The sequence below is a fragment of the Anabrus simplex genome, chromosome 1 (genome assembly GCF_040414725.1).
Source record: "Anabrus simplex isolate iqAnaSimp1 chromosome 1, ASM4041472v1, whole genome shotgun sequence".
Lineage (NCBI taxonomy): Eukaryota > Metazoa > Arthropoda > Insecta > Orthoptera > Tettigoniidae > Anabrus > Anabrus simplex.
This window is the reverse complement of record NC_090265.1, coordinates 1,684,829,167-1,684,853,606: the sequence shown is the minus strand read 5'-3', so window position 1 is coordinate 1,684,853,606 and position 24,440 is coordinate 1,684,829,167. Positions and strand designations below refer to the sequence as shown.

Genomic DNA, 24,440 nt, shown 5'->3' with positions numbered 1-24,440 from the left:
AAATGCTTATTTTATTGTCCATCAACTTGATATTGTTTATGCATGTTCTAATTATTATTCTTTCTGTCAACTATTTTGTCTATTTCGGCTGTATTAGTAGTTTTAAAAATTGTTTCACTAGCATAAATTATTTCAGGCTGTGTGACTGTTTTATAATGTCTTAATTTTGCTACTATCGTTAAGCTTTTTTGTTGTTTATAGTCTTGGTAATATAATTTTCACTGTTCAATTTATTTATGCTACTGTGCCAAGCTAGTTTCTCATTAAGATTAAAAATTATAATTTCTCCTAAATAGGTACTTAAATTTATCAACAATTTTGATTTCTTGTCCATCAATTGCTATTTACCAGTGGTGGATCAGTAAACATTAATAACAGGCTACTATTAATAATTTTGCATAGGAATGGACCGAGAATTGTGGACATCTTCATGGCATGATTTTTACTATTCGGTTAAATTAAAATCGCGCTAGCTCAGATAGGTTTTCGGTGACGATGGAATAAGAAAAGGCTAGGATTGAGAATGAAGCGGCCATAGACTTAATTAAGATACAGCCCCAGCATCTTCCTGGTGTAACCCCAAAACACCATCTTCATGGCTGTCAATCGTGGGGATCGAACAAACGAAATGATCTTTAACGGTGTGCCATGAAGTTCCTCCATGTTCAGCGATCTTTCGCAGTCTTCTTATAGCTTTCTGTTGTCTCTGTGGTGTCTTTCCTTCAATGAAACCTGCCACTTTCTGTATAGACTCTGAAAGACGTATCAGATGTCCTTACCAGAACAAATGCCACTTGCGTTAGAGGTGTACTAAAGATGATCTCTGATTTACCATCTCAAGAACCCTGGAATTAGACATCTTACCCTTCGCTCAGTGGCACTATATCTTTCCGTCCATTTCATAGAGGGGCGTGACGACGTTAAACCATAGTGGTCGTCATGTTTACACTTACGTGTTTCCGTATTCATTAGGCGTTGCTACAGCTGGGAATTCAGGCTCGAGATCCTAGGACGTCCTGTTGGCCTGTTGAGTAGTGTAGTAATGTAGGCTGAGGAGGCGTGTATCTATCGGTAATCCCACTGTACTATCAAATATACGTACTCAGCGTTAACGTAAACCAGGTTTTAAATTTGTGGAGGTTCCGCTATTCTAAAGGGGCTGCCTGGCCGAGGCGGTCAAGGCGTGCTCGGTTCGCCCGGAAGGACGTGGGTTCGAATCCTCGTCAGGAAGTCGTGAAATTTAAAAGGCGAGATTTCCACTTCCGGAGGTGCACATGGCCCTGAGGTTCACTCAGCCTACACCAAAAATGAGTACCAGGTTAATTCCTGGGGACAAAGGCGGCCGGGCGTAGAGCTAACCACTCTACCCCATCAAGTGCCGAGGTTACGGATAGTAGAAGCCTGTACCTTCCACCCCTCTAAGGACCTTCATGGCTTGTACGGAGATGACTTTGCTTTTTTTTTTTTACCGCCACTCTAAACGAAGTCGATGACACGGCGATGACGACGACGCACTTACGAGTATTGAGTACATGAAGCCGGATGAAAGATGAAGGAAAAATAATGTTAACTGACAACAAATCGAACGCTATTTTCTGAAAGCTAAATAGGTATGACGTACACGGAGTATAGCAGCCGTCTGCTTTGCCTCAGCCGGAAGTGAGTCGTTGAAAGCACTCGGGGCAACTCGGCTAAGCTCGGATGGTGACATATTTTCCGTTTAGATAGCGAAGTAAATGTTAAGGCGATTATTATTATTACTAAGCGTATGGAATTTACATAATGGACAAGTATATACAATATTATACAAAAGAAAAAAGAAAACCCTGCAAAGAATGCATGGTACTAAGTAGGGAACAATTACATATGGATATCTAAATTATTTATCCACTGCACTAGGGATACTGAGACATCAGCAAAGTCTTTCCGGTCTCCACCATGAGCACGCAAAGGGCATTCGTCCATTATATGATGCATGGTCTGGACCAGTGCACCACAATCACACGCTGGAGAGTCCCTGAAGCCCCACTGGTGAAGGGAGAATGCAGATCTTCCACAATTAGTACGAAACCTGTTTAATGATGGCCACGTTCTTGGCAAACTGAAACCAGCTGGAGCGTGGTTGGGATTAAAGAGGCTTGGCCACTCCGGAGCTGTACGAAACCATTGCTCTTTCCATTCCTCTTTTACATTGAAAGTATCATCCATTAGATTCTTAGCTGTTTTCATTGGTGGCTTACGGGATTTCAGCCTTTGTCTCCAGAGATCTGCAACATCCCTGTGGATGGGTAGAGTTGGATTGGTCATGATCTTATCATATTCTTGAACAAGGGCTCTTGAACATCGTAGGCTTGGTGGAGCAATGTGGGACTGGCAGCCAGTGCGTTGCAGTAGGCTTCAGAGTACCAGAGATGATACGCATGGTGGTGTTAAGTTGTACATCAAAGAAACGATGTATCGAAAGTTTACTTGACGACATGATAAAATGTACTAGGGAGAAGCGTTGGTTAAAATGGTTTTTATAAATAGCGTATTTTACATCGTATGTTACTAATAATTGGTAAAAATTTGTTATAAATATTTTCTCATTTTACTAAAAGCAATGTACATTTTCAAAACAACCAACCAACCCAGTGACACTGCGCCTCTGTAGTCGTATAAGTTGCTTTAATAATGAGGCTCAATTACCTTTTTGATTACCTTAGTTTTCGTTATTAATCGTTTTAAATTAAATTGTTATATTAAAACTATCTTTCAAAAGGTAAACATTTCATTGATATTCTAAATTATTCAGATTATATGAAAGTACAGTAAATATTTTCAGGAATTATTATTATTATTATTATTATTTTTTGTGCAAGTTGCTTTACGTCGCACCGACACAGATAGGACATATGGCGACGATGGGATAGGAAGGGGCTAGGAGTGGGAAGGAAGCGTCCGTGGCCTTAATTACGGTACAGCCCCAGCAATTGCCTGGTGCGAAAATGGGAAACCACGGAAAACCATCTTCAATACTGCCGACAGTGGGATTCGAACTCACTATCTCCCGATTATTGGATACTGGTCGCACTTAATCGACTGCAGCTATCGAGCTCGGTAGGAAACGTTTTAATAGAGCAAATGGTTCCAGAGAAAAGGTACATTATTTGAGAAAAACTAATTTGTGAGGAAATATATCAAACAAATGACCTGCACAATCGGTACACTTACCGTACATCAGTCGGTACACAGAGGTGATCGATCAGTGTACAGATTTAAATGCTCAAAAATCCATGAAAATACTAAGATTTTAGTCTGAAATTTCATACAGAGGTTACATCAGACTCTCCTAAATACTCGTAAAATTACATGAAAAACAGAAAATAAAATTAGGTTATCGCTCACTTAAATCCACCACCACCACCACCACCACCACTTTCGTATTCTTAATAGTTACTTTCACCTCCGAAAACAGGATCATGAAAGTGACTAACCGAAAACGGATCGATGTTCGTGAGATGTGGGCGTGTAGACCTGTATTGAGAATACCGTGAACGAATGTATTTACTCTAAACCAAATAGCATCTTACGTTTCTTCCTGAAAAGAGACAATTCGTACCTCTAGTGCTTTGACCATATGTTCAGGAAAGGAAACGGCCCGGAGGAACAAACTGCAGAAGGGCAAGATGAATGGCAAAGGTTCCCGAGGAAGAGGTGTGAATCGATGGGTGAAGCCAGTAGAGTCACTCATAGATCATAGGATGTAACACAAAACGAGAAATACAATTCGTTCTCGAGGTAAGGAGTCTTAAAGTAAATGGATTGAGTGATATCGCTGGAACCGGGCGAGTTGGCCGTGCGCGTAGAGGCGCGCGGCTGTGAGCTTGCATCCGGGAGATCGTGGGTTCGAATCCCACTGTCGGCAGCCCTGAAGATGGTTTTCCGTGGTTTCCCATTTTCACACCAGGCAAATGCTGGGGCTGTACCTTAATTAAGGCCACGGCCGCTTCCTTCCAACTCCTAGGCCTTTCCTATCCCATCGTCGACATAAGACCTGTCTGTGTCGGTGCGACGTAAAGCCAGTAACAAAAAAAAGATATCGCTGGACTACCAAGAAGACGAACACACGTTTCAAATATTGCGGCCTTTGGCTCACGTCCTGTTTTAACAGGAAATGGAAATTGTTTCGGCCTTTTCCAAATTTCTTACCATTCTCACACCAAATTAAACTCAAAATTTAACTCCTGAAAGGGGCCTTTTGTTAAGAAGGGAAGCTTCTCCGCCTGGTTCCTAAATACCTCTCAGACTCAAAATTAAACCCCATTACGTCAGCGAAGAGGGGGGGTTTCTCCTGATGGGAGGTGAATACCGCCTTTCAGTCAGATCGCTATTCCCCCGCCAGTGCAAAACCAGAGATTTTTCCTAATCATCGGCATTTCTCGTAAACGAATGAGTAAAGGGGCATAGTTTTCGCCCTGGAACTCTCAGGTCCTCGTCCTCAACAACAAAAGCAACAGCAACAACAAAGCTGGGCTAGGTAGTTTAAATGGTAGACTCTAAGTTGGTGGGTTCGATCCTTACTCAGTCTAGTGGTATTCGAAAGGAGCTCAAATACGCCAGCCTCGTGTCGGTAGATTTACCGACTCGTAAAATAACTCCTGCAGGATAAAATCGTAAAAGTAGTTAGTGGGGCGTAAAAACATATAATACTACTAAAAATATATTTTATTTACCATAAAATTTGTACTAATATTTGGAAGGCCAGAAGAATAGGCAAACCCAATACACGGATGTGTTCCTTATTCCTAATAGAGAAAGAACTCGGGAAACAAAAGCAACAGAAAAAAATAAATACAGATTTGTGTTAACAATTATCCCTTTCACCCACTCTTTCATTCACGCGCGCGCTTACTTCTATGGACAGATTGGTAGGATAAGGAAAGGTGAGAGATCAGTGGCTCCTACAAGAAACTTGTGTTGGAAAGTGACGCCTAGTTGTCTACCTACGTTAGTGTCGTGAATTCTAACATTACGAGTGTTGCAGTGGCTTTTCGGCACTGTCACTGTACGTAGCCAAGATACCGTAACTATGAAAATAAATGCTGCCGTGAATGAATGAATGAATGAATGCAGAGCAGTCACATTGATGGATGTATAGCATAGCTGACACCCTGTGAAATCAATAGGCTATTTATTATACATGTTCACAACAAATTCAGTTGACTATTTATTAAAATGATCCCTGGAGAAATTGAAACAACAAAATTATAGAAATACCATAACTTTGTAAATAGCTATCGGAAACAAATGCAAAATAGTATTATCATTAATAATAATAATAATAATAATAATAATAATCGTATTGTTTCAGCTATCGTATGCAAGCGTTTTGATTTGACGCCATTTAAGCTGCCTCCATGACAATTTCGGCGTTCCACTTTGCAAGTTAGGGGGATGTACGGTTGAGTTTTAATAAATGTTGTCAGGTAAACACCAAATGCGTCACCAGAGATCATTTTACATGCTAACGTCGTGCGGCATGGCGTCTCAAATCGACTTCTTTTGCCCCATCAAAAAGGCGATTACCTCTGCAGCCATGAATAATAATTTCGTGTGGCTATTTCTAGCCGAGTGCAGCCCTTGTAAGGCAGACCCTCGGATGAGGGTGGACGGCATCTGCCATTTGTAGGTAGCTGCGTTTTATTGTGGTGGACGATAGTGTTATGTGTGGTGTGAGAGTTGCAGGGATGTTGGGGACTGCACAAATACCCAGCCCCCGAGCCATTGGAATTAACCAATGAAGGTTAAAATCCCCGACCCCGCCGGGAATCGAACCTGGGACCCCTCTGAACCGAAGGCCAGTACGCTGATCATTCAGTCAACGAGTCGGACACAGCCATGAATGAATACAAAGCAGCCATCTTGGTGGACGTACAGCACGTCTGACACTCAAATCTAATAAAACAAAATTTTACTTTAAATGCATTTCCCTTCAGAGTAGATAAAATGATGTACGATATTCATATCGTAAATAACTAATGGGTGATTGACGGGAGCGATGTCTGTTCGTGAATTGACCGATTCTAAGTATGAAGTTTGACTAAAAAGGCAGTTTACCCTTTGTAAGAAGCTCAACAAACTAGTATGATTGTGTTTTGTATAGATTATAGACTTAGCCATCTATGAAGATTGACAGGATCTCTTCGAGCGACTTACTCCATTTTATCTCGCAGGTTTTTTTTTTTTTGATAGGCGATAGATACGAACTGCCGGAACCTCGCCATTTAGATTAGCATTGCGCTAGGCATCTCATTGATGCCATAGGGGAGGTAGGATACCTGTTTTATTTGCAGAGAGTCCCAGGAGAAATTTTTGATAAAGAGCAATTGTGTAAAGAGAGGCGGTGGGGGTGGGGCGTAGAGGGAGCAGGTTGCAGGTTGAAGGTAGGCTGCTGGTTTACGTTAATCCGCGGCGCAAACTGTGAAATGGCTGCTTTATTTGTGGGAGCTTCTGATAATCAATGTTTTAATTAAAGCGATTGGCTGCCACATCGTGTAAATATCAAGTATTCTGTAAGCTGCGGGTTCATATACAAATTTGCTGTGCTTTCATTTAGTGATGTTGAGATTATAATTAAGTAATGCAATTACATCGCTGATCGGCTGCTCCCCACAGCTGGGGACTGTTTGCCATCCTCTTTCATTACGGAAATGTTTCACCTGTCATCCTTTATGTATTTAAATGGTGTTTGGTGCCGTGTCTTTCCGCTTCATCTGTGGCATGTTGAGGATTACATGAAAGAATAGTTTCATTCCCGGGAATAATAATAATAATAATAATAATAATAATAATAATAATAATAATAATAATAATCGTATAGCCTCACTACCGTGTGCAGCTTGCAAGGTAATAAAAGTACATTCGAACCCCGTCTATCTGGCTCAAACGGGACCAAGTTTGATCCAGATGACTCAAAATCTGAATAATCCGGAAAACTCGTTAACACACATACAACAGGTCTATGTATGTTTATGTCAGTCCTTTGTGAGCCTCAGTAATGAAGACCAATTGTAATTATGATCACATCACATTCAATGTACACAAATTGTTGAGGTGCAAAATGCGCAGTACAGACACCTGACTGATGTTCAGATCATGAGCGGGAGAGCGGGAGACCGGGTTGTTCTCACTTGCATTACGTCCGGCTCCATGGCTAAATTGTTATCGTGCTGGCCTTTGGTCACAGGGATCCCGGATTCGATTTCCGGCAGGGTAGGGAATTTCAACCATAATTGGTTGATTCCCATGGCACGGGGTCTGGGTGTATGTGTCGTCTTCATCATCATTTCATCCTCGTCAGGACGCGCAGGTCGCCTACGGGTATCAAATAAAAAAAGACCTGAACCTGGCGAGGCTAAGTCCTCGGACACATCCCGGCACTAAAAGCCATACGCCATTTCATTTTTATTTTTTATTTTTTCATTTGCATTATGGACAGCTTCTTTCATGGCATCAGATGTTACTGGCGCATCCCGAAGAGGTATTTCTAAGAAAAAATTTCACGCAGCTTTCTTTCAACCCTTCAAAATGTATCTGAAAGCGATAATCTTCGTTCAGGAAATCGTTGCTGGTGTAAGCATCGCGCTTCTCACGCATTACGTCTCGCTTCTCCGTAGAGCAGTAGCCTATCATATCTACGTGCTCATCGCCTTATAGTGCTCGCCCATCCTTCTTGCGTCGCAGAAAACCTTCAACGTTTAAGTGCGACGTTAAACACTGGCAACAGTCAAATAGCAAGAATGAAATTTCATCACGGTTGTTTCCCTCAACACCTCCACAAAATCCAACTACTACGATCTCCGTTCTGTTCATATTCATCTGATAAGAGTTGCAGATCTTAAATCACATATTCTTTGGATGTCCTCGCCAGTTTATTCGCACTAATTGTCTGCGACAAAAATTGTCATTGGGATACCAATTACCCCCTATTCGTTTCGTCAGTTCTCCACAAAAGTGACCAATCTGCTACCTACCTTGAGTTACATGCATTTCTGTCTGATATTGGATTGCGAATCAAAATCTTCACCTCCTACCTCCTCCTCTTCCATGGGCTACACTCGTGCACCACTGGAAGTCGTAAAGGGCCTTATGACGAGGCGAATCCATTTCTCATGTATCCCACCAGCAAATAAAATAAATAAATTCCTTCTTTACATAACTCACTGGTTGAGTGGACTTTGTCCCAAATGAACAAGAAATGTCGATTGATTTGCCTTGCCCCTCTTAAGCTCTGACAGTTGTAACCATTCCCAGTGTGTGGAGTGTGCACAGTCGCTCAAATAAACAATGAGCGCATGTTCCTCGCATTCGATATTTTATCATATTTAATTTTAATTATCAAACTAGAATTCACCTCGCGTGTCCCCTGTAGATACCCCAAAACAAACATATCTATTTATTTTTTTAGAAAAGTGTCCGTGCGAGAAACTTACACAATACCGTGCGTTCATTCTTCTTTTGAGCGACTGTACCTGGTACTTGAATGGGTTCAGCATAGTGCTTCGAGTGGTATACACAATGTCTTGTCCGTAATCGGTGTTTAGATTGCGATATTTATTTTCTTAATGTATTACAACTTTGTTTTAAGGAAATCTAAAATTTCGGATAATCATAAGGGATGCCTACCCGAGACCAAAATGAAAATTGTACCGGGCGGTACACCCCAATGCCGCGCCTTCAAATTCAGCGCCTAAACGAACCCCTCTATTGGTAAAACAGTGAAACTGAAACTACACCAACTTAGAACTTTACTCAGAAGATGTCACCACAGAAATATGATGTAATTTTGTTATTGTGCAGTTGCCTAAACTGAGTGAATTTATCCTTGTTTTGTTTGCCATTCATCAAGAAGTTTGGACATTCTTCCACATATGACACTACCAAAAACTATGATCATGCACCCAGGTGCGAGGTGTAAGAAGTTATAATTTAATGAAGTTTTGTATTTCTAGGTTTTGGTAACAATGATGTTCATTTATTTTTGGGTTGGCAATATTTCCCTTACAAGTAATGAAAATCATTTTATTTTCCGTATTGAAAGAATCTCAATAATAATATAAGAGAATTTATTGGACTCCAACCTATTCAATACATTACAGGATGTTAACATTTTTAACGATGTTTAACTAAAAATGTTAACATTTTTAACGATGTTTAACTAAAAATGTTAACATCCTGTAATGTATTGAATAGGTCGGAGTCCAATAAATTCTCTTATATTATTATTAATATTTCCCTTTTCTTTCCGCCAGTTTTGAATCTAGCCAATCCCTAATTTCGGTAATTAATTTTTCACCTATCACAGGCTTCTTGTTCGATTCTGAGTGTTACTTTTGAGATACTACCAATAAAATCGAGAGGGTATGGCTAGTTTAGTCTTGAATGATCTCGAATCTGCCCTGAGGGGTTATAAACTGCGGCTTTTCACGTTTCTTGGCCAATTCATCGTCATCTTTCCTAGTGTGCGTGTTAAGCAGGAGGCAGGCGGCCTCTCCGTCGGCAGCTAGAACATCTACAAGGTATTGGCCATCTAACTTTATTTTTTTCTTGCTACCTCTGCAGTTTTAACCCGAGGGAAAGGTCCGAATCTTTAACTATGTAACCTACCTTTCTAAAATGTAACTTCTTCCGACTAATGTAAAAAGTTTCGTAAAATCTTTGACTGTAAATCGGGGATAGAGAGTGATGTACCCTCTCGAGCTCCCCTTTATCTTGTTTTGAGGTGACTACGTTTTGTAAGTGTTTTTCTTCCTTTCCGTAATGCATTAATTTAAACCTTATACGAGTCACCTCAGTAGTTTGGGAATAGCCCCTGTTTCATCGGCCTAGAGCCCTTTACGTTTTTTTTGTTCATTATCTCGGAGCGCAGTTCGCCTCCATTCATTTTGTGTTTCGGGCCATGTACTTAACCTGTTCTTTTCCGCCAAGGCCCTATAGGTTGGATACGAGATACCCCTGTTTCAAATTGTAAGTTGGGCCATGGAAGGCCAGAGAGTGTAAGATTTTTGAGGTTGCTGAAAGAAACGGAGAGCCTGTTAGCTCTTCTGCAAGTTTTGTAACTGTAAAGTGTGCCTCTAGGAGGCTAGATATTGTGATTTAGGGAGCAAGTGCTCTTGAGTTAGAGGATTTCTGTCCCTCATTAAATAATGCCTCTTCCTCTTGTAAAATTGTAAAACTAGAGGCTTAAAGCCCAAGTGTTAAGGTTCTGAATCTTGGAATTTTCCCAATCTCGTTTAATGATTGCTATATGTACCTGTAACATTGTTATGAAAAATTGTTAAGTTTGAAGTTCTAAAAGAAATAAACCTGTGTTAAAGTTATAAATCTATTCTTGATATTGTAGTTAGACCCATTCAAGCCCGCACCTAGGACCCGCTCACCATTCAGCCAATGAACTAGACATTTAGGTAATGAAGTAAGGTAGAAATTTACCAAAACCTTCGTTTGGAGCATTTTGCTGGACAGAAGTGAGAGTTGGACAGCTATAAGCTGTAGAGATGTGGATGTGGCGGTTGATGACGCCGACAAGCTGGACGGAAGAAAAAAGAATGGAAAAGAAAAGAAACATCGAAGCTGAGATTGATGAGAAGAGAAAGTTAGTGGGCATAATAGAAAAGTTGTTTTACGGCTGATGCCTTCCGTGACACCAACCCTAGCTGCAGAAATGTATTCACTATAACATGTTTCTTGGTCGTTAGTAGTGTGATAAAATATGTTGTGTGAAGGGAAGGATGTGCATAAAGACGAACATACCAGCCCCCGAGGAAAAGGAATTGATAAAATGTGGTTTAATACCCTGGCCCGGCTGAGATTGGAACCCCAAGGCCCTTTCAGCCGAAGGCTACTACACTGACCATTCAGCCAAGTAGCCGAACATGCAGAATGTTTTCTTTGTATGAATTGTTACAAAATATTCACTTGATATTTCAGCAAGGAATCTCTTAATAATGTAAAGCAAGGATTAAAACTGGTCTGTTTGATTTACCATAATTTATATTTACGAAACGCTGGGTTAGTCCTGTATCCCCCTCCCCATTTTACTTTCGTATTTTTAGGTTGCCTTTCAAGTTATGTAATTAAAAAGGCTGGATTGTTTACATCAAAAATGTATCCAACAGGATAATATTATTTGTCATGTTACAAGATACATTGCCTAGTTAAGGGTTACAAAGAAGAGCTATACGCATTTAAACCCAGTTGCAGAAGTAATAAAAGTGGGGGGAGTAGTAATGCTGCTCTAGTCTCCGTGTAAGGGAGGAGATTCCTGGATCTTTCATTTTAATACCTAAGGTTGTCAGCGGTAATGGAAAGGCAAAGGCGGTATAGTGCAGGAGAAGGTCTGGTTTTGAGTCTGTTGATTTACAAGTCTCCTTGGCCGGTGGTAGGGCTGAAGATAATTCATTAGCATGTGTCAATGCATTGTTCTCAGGCAGCAATTAGCGCTGGACTGAAGACGGGACACCCATTGTGTGGTTCTCCAAGTGTTAGGACAAACCCGTTACGTAATACTGCAGTTATCACTAGAGATCAGATGATGTTCATTTTATTATATACTTCAAGCGCAGGGAATCATTGTTCATGATTTCATAAAGAACGTCTTTTTTTTCACTACGTTGCGTGATGTTAAGTCATTATTAAACGTCGTCCTCCCCCATTTTTAAAGTTATTTGAACTTTTTCCGGCCGGGCTGAATGTCTCAGACGGTTGAGGCGCTGGCCTTCTGACCCCAAGTTGACAGGTTCGACCCTGGCTCAGTCCGGTGGTATTTGAAGGTACTCAAATACGTCAGCCTCGTGTCTGTAGATTTACTGACACGTAAAAGAACTCTTGCGGGACTAAATTGCGGCACCTCGGCGTCTCCGCAAATCGTAAAAGTAGTTAGTGGGACGTAAAGCAATTATTATTATATAAATTTTTTTCCCAGTCCTAACTCTCGCAGAATGCAGGAGAGCAGCTTGTTTACGGTCCCACCTGATAGCTAGCACAATGGAAGGAAATGTGGACGTGCAGCGAAACCGCCAGCAGTTGTGATACGGACACCTCGGTACGGGAAGCGAAAAATAGAAATAATTACTGTAGCCTACTCCTCGAGTGTCTGTGAGGAGACTGTACCAGAAGAAACAACTTTGCATATCGAATGGGATCTCATGAACTGTGCTTGTCTATTTAACAGCATTTTCATGTTTCAGACATGTTCACTCAGCTTCAGTGAGTAGTTCAGATGGAAGTGCGTGGATCTTCCGAGCTCAAGTTGACTGGCTCGATTGCGGCTCATCTTGTATAGATTATCAGCAAGAAACTCTTGTGAGGCGAAATTCCGACACCTCTTGTCTTCGAAAGTCGTAAAGAAAAGTATTTAGCGGGACGTGAAACCAATGGCATTTTTACTTTATACCCTGTAATATCGGGTTCATTTTTAAATTATGTGAGGCCGGGAGAGGGGGAATAATATTTGATGTGTATATTGAACATGGCTTATGATATGCTCATTCAGACCGAATAAGTGGCTGCGCGTTTGGGTCACGGTGCTGTCAGCTTGCATTCGGGAGATAGTGGGTTCGAAACCCACTATCGGCAGCCCTGAAGATGGTTTTCCGTGGTTTTCCATTTTCACACCAGGCAAATGCTGGGGCTATACTTAATTACGGCAACGATTGCTGCCTTCTCATTCCTAGCCCTTTCGTATCCCACACTCGCCATGAAACCTATCTGTGTTGGTGCGACGTAAAAGAAAACCTTCAATGTATGTTATTGTTGATTGATTTGTTATCTTCGTGTAATTTATTTTTTAGATTACCCTTTGTTGTTAATTTTGTCGTATTTTAATAGCGTGTTGTTCATATATACTTTTTCTGACAGATTCCCTATAAGAGAAGTTAAATAAATAAAAATAACAATTGAGATTACTGACGATTTTAAATTCTAAAAGGGGAAAGTACCAAAATGACCATTCAGAGAGCCGGACTGGGTGGCTCAGACGGTTGAGGTGCTGGCCTTCTGACTTCAGCTTGGCAGGTTTATCCTGGCTCAGTCTAGTGGTATTTGAAGGTGTTCAAATAAGTCGGCAGCCTGTCGGTATGGCCACGAAAAGAACCCCTGCGGGACTAAATTCTAGCACCTCGGCGTCTCCGAAAACCGTAAAATTAGTTAGTGGGACGTAAAGCCAATAACATTTATTATTATTATTATTATTATTATTATTATTATTATTATTATTATTATTATTATTATTCAGAGACATTAGCAAAAAGGAAAACATGCGTATGGTCCAAAATACATGAAAACAGCGGAATATCTCATTCCTTCAAACTACAGAACCAGAAAATTTGTATTACAACTCGGATACTTTCACTGGATACGTAGTATGCGCATGTCACATAATAACAAAATAATTTAACTTTGGAAATGAGCTAAGTCCTGTGGTTATTATTTCTTCTACCTCTGATTATGTAAATTAAGCGACAAGTTAATATTGAACCAAATTCAAGTGAAAATACCAAGAATATTTTGATGGTAAACAGCAAAATGTTTAAGAGAATTGCGCGTCACTATCAAATTCCAAATGTTAAAGTAATTCTGTTTACTATAGGTATACTTTCCTGCAGTTAAAATGCTACCGCACAAATATGATTTGCGTGTTTTCTTGGATAACCTTAACTTCAGATGTATTACCTGGATGGTCTATTGTAACTTGGATATATTTCGTCTTTTTTTTTATCTTGTACACTATGTTTCTTCTGAAGTACTCTGTTACAACTGCTTGCTTCCCGCGTGAGTTAACTTGACTGTGTGTGCCGTGGTAGCATTCGGGGGGGATGGTGGATTCGGTCCGCGTCGTGGGCAACGTTGAAGATGATTTTCATCGTTTCTCAATCACACCAGGTAAATGTACCTTAATTAAAGGCACGGCCACTACCTCCTAAGTCCCTGCCCTTTCGTAATTCCACCGTCGCCAGAAACCTATACGAGTTAGTGCGACGTTAGACACACACAAAAATAAGAGACTTCGCACTCGTACATTTTCTTCGCTACACGGATAATCATAGAAAACCATTGGTAATTTTTGGGTTTAGAAGACGAGAGAGTATAGATTCTTTCGTTGTTCCCATATTAGTAACCTCTTACGATATGCAAAGGCCCGTGAATTGTGAGAAAATGAAAGACATTCTAGACCTCTTTAATATATTATTATTATTATTATTATTATTATTATTATTATTATTATTATTATTATTATTATTATTATTATTAACCAGCCCTTCGATATAGAGGTAGTGTGCTTGTCTCTTATTTCAAGTCCCTAGGTTCGTTTTTCGGCCAGTTCAAGGATTTTAATTCTTGACTGAGGAATAGAACGGGGTTCACTTGATACGAGAATTTCTCAGGCTCTTAGTTACAGGTTGAAAGTGCACAGGGAGAAGATGACGCTATTGACCTAGTATAGCCTACGTACGTAATCATAAACGAACTCTGGTTGGCATAGTTACAATGGTGTCGGGAAAATGATGACAGTAATTCCAGATAGATCCCCAGCCCGAAAACAGAATCCATGTTAAAAACCCTTTCAGTTGCTTTTATTTTATCAGAATGCACTGCCATGAGGTAGCCTACTATATTTGTCATCTTGCACAACGAATGACAGCTTAAAAGTAGTAGAGTACTCAGCGGTAGAAAATGGGCTTAGCATATGCAGACATTTCAAAAACAGTCATACGGAACTGTCTTTTTTTTCAATTTGGTTTACGTCGCAACGACACAGCTAGGTCTTATGGCGACGATGGGATAGGAAAGGCCTAGGAGTGGGAAGGAATCGGCCGTGGCTTTAATGAAGGTACAGCTTCAGCATTTGCCTGGTGTAAAAATGGAAAACCATGAAAACCATCTTGAGGGCTGCCCACCATGGGGTTCGAAACCACTATCTCCCGGATGCAAGCTCACAGCTGCGTGTTCCTAACCGAACAGCCAACTCGCCCGGCCATACGGAATTCATTGGAACTTACCTCTTATAGGCGTTAAAATTCATTTCATTAAAAGATCTGGTACATGTTCCCTTTCAGAATTTCAAGTCTTCTTTTATGGATTGGCGCAGACAAGAATAAACAGCGCAGTAACACAAAATAGCAAATAACATTCCCAGTCAGGAAGTACATGAATGATGAACACATAATCCCCCTTGCATGACTCAATATATTCAGTTTTGGGTCATTTCTGTTCATTCTTTCTTGGTACATCTTACGATATTATACAGCTGGCCATCCCCCCGTGTTTAAGGAACCCGAGCTGGGCGCGCCGGAAGTGTGGCGATATAAGACGGTAACCACAGCTATGATCTTGTAAGGCTTGAGGCCGCACGTGTGATCTCTCGTTCCGTATCTTCTGACAAACAGTGCAAGGAAGTGTTAGTTAAAGCTTTTGACTTGGATACTTATAAGGGGTTACTTAGGGGGATTGTTCTATGTTACAGCCGTACAAAGAACAACAACAAATTCATGCTATATTTTATGTGCTCATTCTTCTGAAATAATTTTGTAAATATCTGCATTAGTTTTGATGTGAATTACAAAGCAAGATGATGGTTTTAGCAGTCAGTAAAAGGTTAGTGTTAGTGCATGTTAGAGAAAACTTTACCGCGCATTTCCCGTAAAGTACGGTATATATTTGAAATCTGTTTTACCATATGTCTTCTACACTATATGGTTTCTCTTATTAATTTCCCGCCCTTCAATTCTTAGGTACAATATCCACTGATCAGATGAGAATCATTTGCCTAGGATTGATAGTTGTATGGACAAAAATTATCTGCATGCAAATAATTTACAATTAAAATTACTAATTTTGGAAGTAAATTTCCGAAAGTGGTCAGTTTTGTATCTGCAACTTTAAACTGCACAATTAGGAGAAGAATGCAAATATATTCGTAAATAGCGAGCTATTAAGGAAGCGGTGAATATGGTCAAGTAAGCAGTCGCCATTTTAAATAATTAATTAGTAAGTTTGCATTGCGCACCTCAGTTCTTCTATTGAAAACGTAATGTTTTTCACTTAGAAAGTTTTATTGTTATACATGTTGGACTGAGATTTTAAAAACATGGAGGTTATATGCTAAACCCCGGAAGGAGAGGATTGAAGAAGTTATGGTTTTCCTTTTGTTAGATATCACAGCCCACTCAATTGTTTATCACAATATTTAGCTGTTCTTCCTTAATGATAATTTACAGGCGCGTCTCTTGTTTGCTGTGTGTTTAGCGAAGATATGTTTTCGGCGACTATAGACTGGGGAAGGGCTAAGACTGGAAAGCAGCAACCGTGGCTTTAACCCTGCAGCTGATGCAGGTTTCACTGTCAAGACATCGTAATACTGACTCATATTACTCTTAATAGAATGCTGAGAGACTCTGTAATTATAGTAAAAATAACAAAAGTATTATCATACGGAATTATAATCAAGGAAATATAATTATTTGAATTAAAGAAGATATTAATTCTTTTTTGCGCACAGAATAGAATTGTTAAAGTTTAATTTAATTTTGAAACATGCTTTTGGAAGCTTAGTAGTATTGTATTACATATTCTTGCAACAGTCTTCAAAATTCCATGTTAGACCTTGCAAAATATATTTATCTAGCCTCATATTTCGGACATTTTTGTTTACAAATTTAGAATGTGGTCTTCATTTTAATTCCTTACCTCTGTTTTTCCTATATTGTGATCAGAGTCTTTGCAACAATCAACACAAATTACCAAAGGACTCCGCAGCCAACATAATTTGAAATTGGTACCAATTGATGACTGAGTATCTAACTGTTTTTGAGAGACGGTCGCACTTGAAATATACCGCACTGTCTTTCATGAAAGTCTTAAGGGAAGTTAAAGGAGAGAGACGATTCTTAAAGGAAGTGGAAAACAGGAAAATAAAATTTATTGGACATGTCATCAGACCCAATACTTTCATCACTAACATACTTGAAGGGAAAAGTGATGGGAAAGAAAGGGAGAGGAAGACCTAGGATGAAGTATTTGGACGACATCAAGAAGAGGTTAGGTTGTAACAATTACATGGAACTGAAACGAACAGCCAATGAAAGAAGAGAGTGGTTGCATCGACAATGCATTATCCTTTAGAATATTGGTTGTCTTCCTTGAAGCTAAAAATGTAAGATCGATCATTCACCACTGTTCTGCATTTAGGGCAGTCCCCTATGTGGGGGATTCCCTATCACTCGTTTATCTAGTCTTAAACGATTTCGAAGAAGTTGGAAATTAATCAAATATCTCCTTTGGTAAATTATTCCAATGAATATTTGCCCCAATGTATCCTTTTAAATTCAAACTTCAACTGTTCACATGTAATACAGTATTCTTTGTTCATACTCATTCATAGATCACATCTCTATAATTTTGAAGCATACTCTAAGGGTTATAGAATATTGATCTATGTCAACGTTCAAGATCCCAATGTTTCGATTTTTTTGCTTTTCCTGAACACGTTCTCTCTTTCCTCTACAGTGTCTCAGTCAGCGCATCTCACGTCCATACATACGGGAGTGAATGCGCAGTGTGGAAGGTTCATCAATAGGGAGATCATGAATAATCATAGGAATCGAACGTTGTTATAGCTACACATTTAGGTTTCATAAAACCCTAAAGGATGGAATTACTTTTCTTCTTCTTCTTGGCCTTTTCCCAGTTTTCTGTGGCCGATACCTTTTTTTATATGAATGTAGCCCGCTTTTACCGTTGGATGTCATTCCTGACGACAGCCATATGTGGAGGGATGTATTGAATGTTTCTCTGATGGATTGTAGTGTGTTGTATGTTGTGTATTAAGACAAATAGGCAGCACCACAGTTTGATTCCCACGATGAGCAACTAATTTAGGGGCTACCTAGCTGAGGCTGTGTAATGGGTTACTCGATGCACCTGGAAGGGCGTGGGTTCCATTCCCTATCAGGAAGTCGACAAATTTCGAAACGAGATTTCCACTCTTGGAGAGACATTGAGTTTTTCACTCAGCCTACTCCAAGTTCATTCCTGAAACCAAAGATTGTCGAGTGCCTGAGGTTACGAGTGATGGAAGCCTTTACCCTCCTCCACTCTTCCAACGGCCGTCATGGCATGTTCGGAGATGGTTTGGGTTTCGCTTGGCATAGTTTGATGACATGATCTGTATTGAAATGTGAATTTGATGCAATATCGTGTGTACACCTGTGAGTGTATTCAAGGGCCTCTCAAACGCTCAAAATATGACACGTGCAAAGCGAGACGCAGAGGTTCTGTGCACAGTGGATCGGTCAAAGTTTTGACCGGGGGTGATTCGGCTAAGCTTGGCTCAACTCGGCTTGGATGGTGGAGCGCTGCAGAGGGAAACAGGCGGAGTGAGGGAGACAGGCGTAGGGAAAGAGAGAGAGAGCTATTGCTCAAAATTGAACGGTGGTCAACCTAGCGAAGTCGTCTTATGCACCTTGCGCCGCGCAATGAGCCGGTGCATGCACCCTAAGAGGCCCTGATTCGTTGTTACGTTTCGGTAGCGTAAGTTCGCCGTGTGTCCTTCAGTCTGCTCCCGAACGTGCTGTGACGAAATATGACATTGATTCAGCATGTGTATGTTCAGTCCTCAACCCGAAGGCTGGTTGTATCCTCAGCAGCTCCATCATTAGCTGTCTAGATGGCCTAGGAATCACTGAATATGCGTACTAGGGAAATAAAGAGTGAGGTAGTTTTTCGTTGCTTTCCTCACTTACTGTGAGCCAGAAATTGCTATTACATATCAGTCTGCCAAGCCCACTGGAATGCATGCACCAACCGCCCCTATGAGCAACATTTCCAAACCATTCATCGCAGGGATTGGCTGCGTAAAAAGTTACATTACTACCTCAGTTACTTTCATATTGTCAGCCAAGAATGAGACTGAGACAGATAAATGAAAGTAACAAAATTGTTCTAGCCCATACTAGAAGATATAGCGTACTGTAGATACTAGGTCTCGCCGGCAAAGGCATTGATTCAGCATACGCATGGTTTTATTCCTCCTACCATTTTGGTCCTTTGGTATGTCAAACACTACGGTATCCCTCAGGGTTTTTTTTCCTAGTGAGTTAACGTCGTACTAACACACCAAACGTTTCTAGCGACGCAAGGCTGGTAAATGGTTGGGTTTGGGAAGATAGCGACCGTGGCCTTAATTAAGGTGTATTTACTTGGTGTGAAAATGGGAAACCACGGAAAACCATCTTCAGGGCTGCCGATGCTAGGATTCAAACCTGTTATTTCCTGAGTGCAAGCTCATAGTTACGCAACCCAAACCGCGCAACAGATTCGCTCGGTCAGTTAAATCTGGTTGTCATTTACGACCCTTCTTCATCTTTTGAGAAGTCACTACTCTCATTTTATTTATACTTCTGCGAAAAAAATCCCTTGTAGATATAAAATCTTCGTGGTGAGCGATAGTTCTTGATTTTAAACATCTATTCTGATTTGTTTGTAAAGCTCTTGTAGGAAGCGCGATGCGGTGCGGCTCTGCTCTTGTGTAACTGGAGCGCACTTATCCGCCTGGTTACCCCCGCCTGCTGCCTTCCTACGGCTTCCTCGACTATAGTAAGGCCCACGAGAGTTGAAGTCTGACAGGTGAGCGGCGAAAGCTGTAACTACGAAGTACGCTGCGTTGTCATAGTTACCTCCATTCGCAGCCTACCACCCTTTCAGACAGGCTGAGTGTTTAATAAAACATGTAGGCCTAGGCCTAATACAATTCATTTACCTTGACCGGTTCCTAAGCTCGTGTTAATAATTCCAGCATTTAAGACAGAACACGACATTATCGATATATATATATAAAGATTTCATAATCACTAACAAAATCATCAGTTTCTGACAATAACCTCAACAAATGCACATGCTAATCACAGAATAGAACAACACTACCCACATTGATAGTTTTTTATTATTTAACTCCGATTGTTAACGGTACCTGTACAACTCAAAAATAATCTACGGTATAATAAACACAATAGGAAGACGATACTTCATCGAGAAAAGAAATCAGTCAGAATATGAATGACAAAAGTGACTGAGAGCAAGCCAACCTACGTGGTGATAGCGTCCTAAAATGTTGCAACTCTGTTATCATTGCCATAGCAACAGGCCATTTTCGAGCAGCGTTAGTCAACTTTTTCTCGCCGGTGGCGCTAAACGTCAGACTTCAACTCTCGTGGGCCCTACTTTATCTGCGGCAATCTTAAATGAGGGGTTGGCTTTATTGTTATTACCTGCGCCATATGCCTACTGATCGTCGCGTCGTAAAGAACCAAGCCATGCACTGAATAACTCGTACTGATAAGTTACTACTTCAAGGCTCTTTGCACTCCATCAAAACTCAAAGGCAGAATTTCACAATGAATTCCTTGTGTCGAGAGAATAAAAAAAGACAATGTGAGTGTGGAAATGCATAGACTACAAATTACAGAGTTGTCCGAGCGAGTATTTAATGAGTGCACGCCGACACGTCCTGATTGCCAGAATAATTAATCACGTTGTGAATAAATTTGATATGGGTCTGATCTCCCTCCAGGACCTCACACATGATATCCTCTCCTCTCCAGTTCTTGGTGATGGCTTATTGGGAACCTGCGTAATTCCGGACAAGCTTACTGGACAGAACCGTGCAGATTTCATAAGTACTTAATTCCCTGATTACCTGGAAGACATACCCCTAGAATCCAGTCGACGGCTGTACTTCTTGCATGATGGTGCTCCCGCACATTTGTCTTTTTTCCCGCAGGCGTCTTAACGTGTATTATCCCGGGCGCTGAATAGGTAGAGGTGGGTCAGTTGCTTGGCCGCCGCATTCGCCTGACTTAAACCCCCTGGGCTTTTACCTTAGAAGAAACGAAGTATGTAGTGTATTAGTAAAACAAAATACTTGAAAATTTAACCAAACTCAGTTCTGGTGACTGTGTAACATTGGTTTTACAAGTAATGTATCCCTGTTCTGTTTCCTGCTCACTGTTTTTACAGAAATAATTCTCTCCTAATTTTAAAAGTATATATAAATATGGACGTAATTATTCGCTTTATGTTGTGCTAGCACTTTGCTCCCGATGAACCTAGGAACACTTGTTCTTCGCACTTGTTACAGCTTTTTAGGTATTTTTTCTCGTTCAGTATGCGTTTACAGCAAACTCACTTTCCCCACTCATTTTAACACTGCACAGTTTACAAAATAAAATACGTCCATTTGTTGTAAACACGTCTTTTTCAAGTTCATTCATTATCTGAATTAAGAATAGACTTTGTGTTGGTTTCACCTTTGGCATTTTCTTGCACATAACTACTTGGGAGGGTATTTCTGTACTGAAACGGGAAGTTACATCACTGTTGTTTCCATTTGTTCTTGGACTTGAGGTACGCGGGGGTGAATGTGTGGCTGTAGGGGCGGGTGCGAAGGCCGGTGCATTCCTTGTGCTTGAGACCCGTTAGGAAATACTGTACTCTCTCCTAATTATCACAGTTATGTATTGTGTTCCTGCACATATCTCGAAAACACAAGACTCAACAGATACCGATCTTTTTTTTTTTTTTTTTTTTTGCTACTTGCTTTACGTCGCACCGACACAGATAGGTCTTATGGCGACGATGGGATGGGAAAGGCCCAGGAGTTGGAAGGAAGCGGCCGTGGCCTTAATTAAGGTACAGCCCCAGCATTTGCCTGGTGTGAAAATGGGAAACCACGGAAAACCATTTTCAGGGCTGCCGACAGTGGGGCTCGAACCCACGATCTCCCGGATGCAAGCTCACAGCCGCGCGCCTCTACGCGCACGGCCAACTCGCCCGGTGATACCGATCTTTAACTGACCGTAATCTAATAGTCACCAACAACTGGTGGTCAATTTGCTTGGTCATGAAAGATACTTAGCAACTTTAACCATATGTAAGAAACATTTTTATGCTGTCACTTGTGGACTTTTATCAATATGACGATAAAGAATCAATGCATAAATTAAAGAGAATATTTTAAGGATCGAAAAATTCTTCAAAATGCTATATATTGACCCAAAACCTTTTTGGAAATTGAATAATGACTGATCATACAAAATCGTCAAAAATGCAAAATGAAATCGAGTTATTATCGTTTGTTACATCGCAGAATTAATTTCTATACTACTGAACAACGACCTAATGCAAAGCGAAGAAAGATGACATTTCAACAACATCCGCCCCGTAGACAGTAGTATTGAGACAGCATGGCGCACTACAAGGCAGCTGTACTATCGCCGTAAATAAATATTATTGAACGGAATATCGTACTAGACTAATTTGACGCTGCACTATCGAATGGACACATAAAACACTTTAAACAACATATTTGCAGCGAGAACCTAAACGACGTTTTCTGTTGACACTGGACGTCGCCTGACGTACATTACAAAAACGAAATTGAAAATATCTTACGAAATATCAGAGAAAAGGCACCTGGCGATCCTTAAGTAAGACACCCGGTCTGTAAAAGAGGAACTTGCATTTCGCATTTGAATCCGGTTGCTAGTAATCATTATTTCATCATGTCCATGTTAGTAATTATTTCATTATGTCCTAGGTAATATTTGTTTCTCATTCCAGGTGTCACGCAACTGGATTGCTGATTCTTCTCCTTTGGATACCCCAATTCATACTGCTGCAAATGAAATACCGAGAGTGTCTGCAGGTATGTTGTTAACTAGTCACTGTTGTCCCTGCCTTCCTTTCTAAATTAGGTTTAATTGGGTTTTCTTCACCGACGGAGATTGCATATATTTAAAATAAATTGTTTTATGATAAAGCAGAGAAATGCCCCTGTGGCTGGGGGACGCTTGTCGTAAGAGGCGACTAGAGGGGGCGACCAAGGGATGATGATATTAGAACCATGTGATTACTTGTTATTAGAACCATTAATCTACGTGCGGAACACCATCGGTCGACATTACTTGCGACTAGTACAACCTTGCGAGGAAAACAATGAGTCTACGTTACATAGGAGCACCGAGCTCGATAGCTGCAGTCACTTAAGTGCGGCCAGTATCCAGTAATCGGGAGATAGTGGGTTCGAGCCCCACTGTCGGCAGCCCTGAAGATGGTTTTCCGTGGTTTCCTATTTTCACACCAGGCAAATGCCAGGGCTGTACCTTAATTAAGGCCATGGCCGCTTCCTTCCATTTCCTAGGCCTTTCCTATCCCATCGTCGCCGTAAGACATATCTGTGTCGGTGTGACGTAAAGCAAATAGCAAAAAAAATAAAAAATTAAAAAAAACACGTAGGAGCAAGTACCATTATGCGAGAAACACTACGGGTCTGGGCGTTGTTTGTGATAAATGTCATCGTGTGCATTCCACCGGTCGGTTCTACTGTGTTCAGAATGAGCCTGCGGTACCTATGAGTAGAATATTAATGTTATTTGTTTTACGTCCCACTAACTGCTCTTTTACGGTTTTCGGAGACGCCGAGGTGCCGGAATTTAGTCCCGCAGGAGTTCTTTTACGTGCCAGTAAATCTATCGACACGAGGCTGACGTATTTGAGCACCTTCAAATACCACCGGACTGAGCCAGGATCGAACCTGCCAAGTTGGGGTCAGAAGGCCAGCGCCTTAACCGTCTGAGCCACTCAGCCCGGTATCTATGAGTAGTACCACTTTATAAGGAACACCATGGGTCTACGTTGCCTGTGGTTGGGACCAGATTGTGAGAAAAACTACGGGTTTGACTGGCGCCCGTGATAAGTACCACTGTGATGAAAACCATGGGTCTGCGTTGCCTATGGGCGTTACCATACAGTGATATGTGATACACCGTGGGTCTACATTGCCTATGATTAGTAACAGTATGTGAGCAACACCATGAGTATACGTGGCCTGTGATTAGTTCCACTAAGTGAGGAACTCCACGGGAATACCGGCGCCCGTGATTAGTCCCACTATGTGAGGAACACCATGGGTTTGCGTTGCTTGTGAGTAGTGCCCTTATGTGCGAAACACCGTAGGTTTGTGTTACCTGTGAGTGGTGCCATTGTGTGTGACATACCATGAGTCTACATTACATGTGATTAGTACCACCATGCGGGAAACACCATGGGCCTATGTTACCTGTGATTAGTACCACTATAGGAGGAACGCCATGGTTCTCATTACCAGTGTTTAGTACCATTATGAGGGGTCTGTGACCTGGATTTTGGATCCCTTTAGGTAAGTATCATCCCAGTACTTAAGGCATTGTAAATAGGTTCCACTGATCGTTTTTTTTTTTTTTGTTTCACAATCATTCTTTCATCGTCATTCTTTTTAGACTCTAGTCAGTGGATACATTTTGAAGTTTTAATTTTTATTTCGTTCACCTCGTTCCATTAGGGGCAGATGACCTAGCTGTTAGGCC

The 24,440-nt window shown here is 40.9% G+C and overlaps 1 protein-coding gene across 4 annotated transcripts in view; it reads left to right on the top strand.

Moving 5' to 3' along the window:
* LOC136881829 (FAM172 family protein homolog CG10038) overlaps positions 1–24,440 on the top strand; it is a 160,258-nt gene that overhangs the window by 111,696 nt on the left and 24,122 nt on the right. For all 4 annotated transcript variants that reach the window (XM_067154286.2, XM_067154272.2, XM_067154266.2 and 1 more), the window contains exon 8: positions 22,657–22,741. In XM_067154286.2, the coding sequence (XP_067010387.2) occupies positions 22,657–22,741 (85 nt within the window). The remainder of the gene's footprint in view (positions 1–22,656; positions 22,742–24,440) is intronic.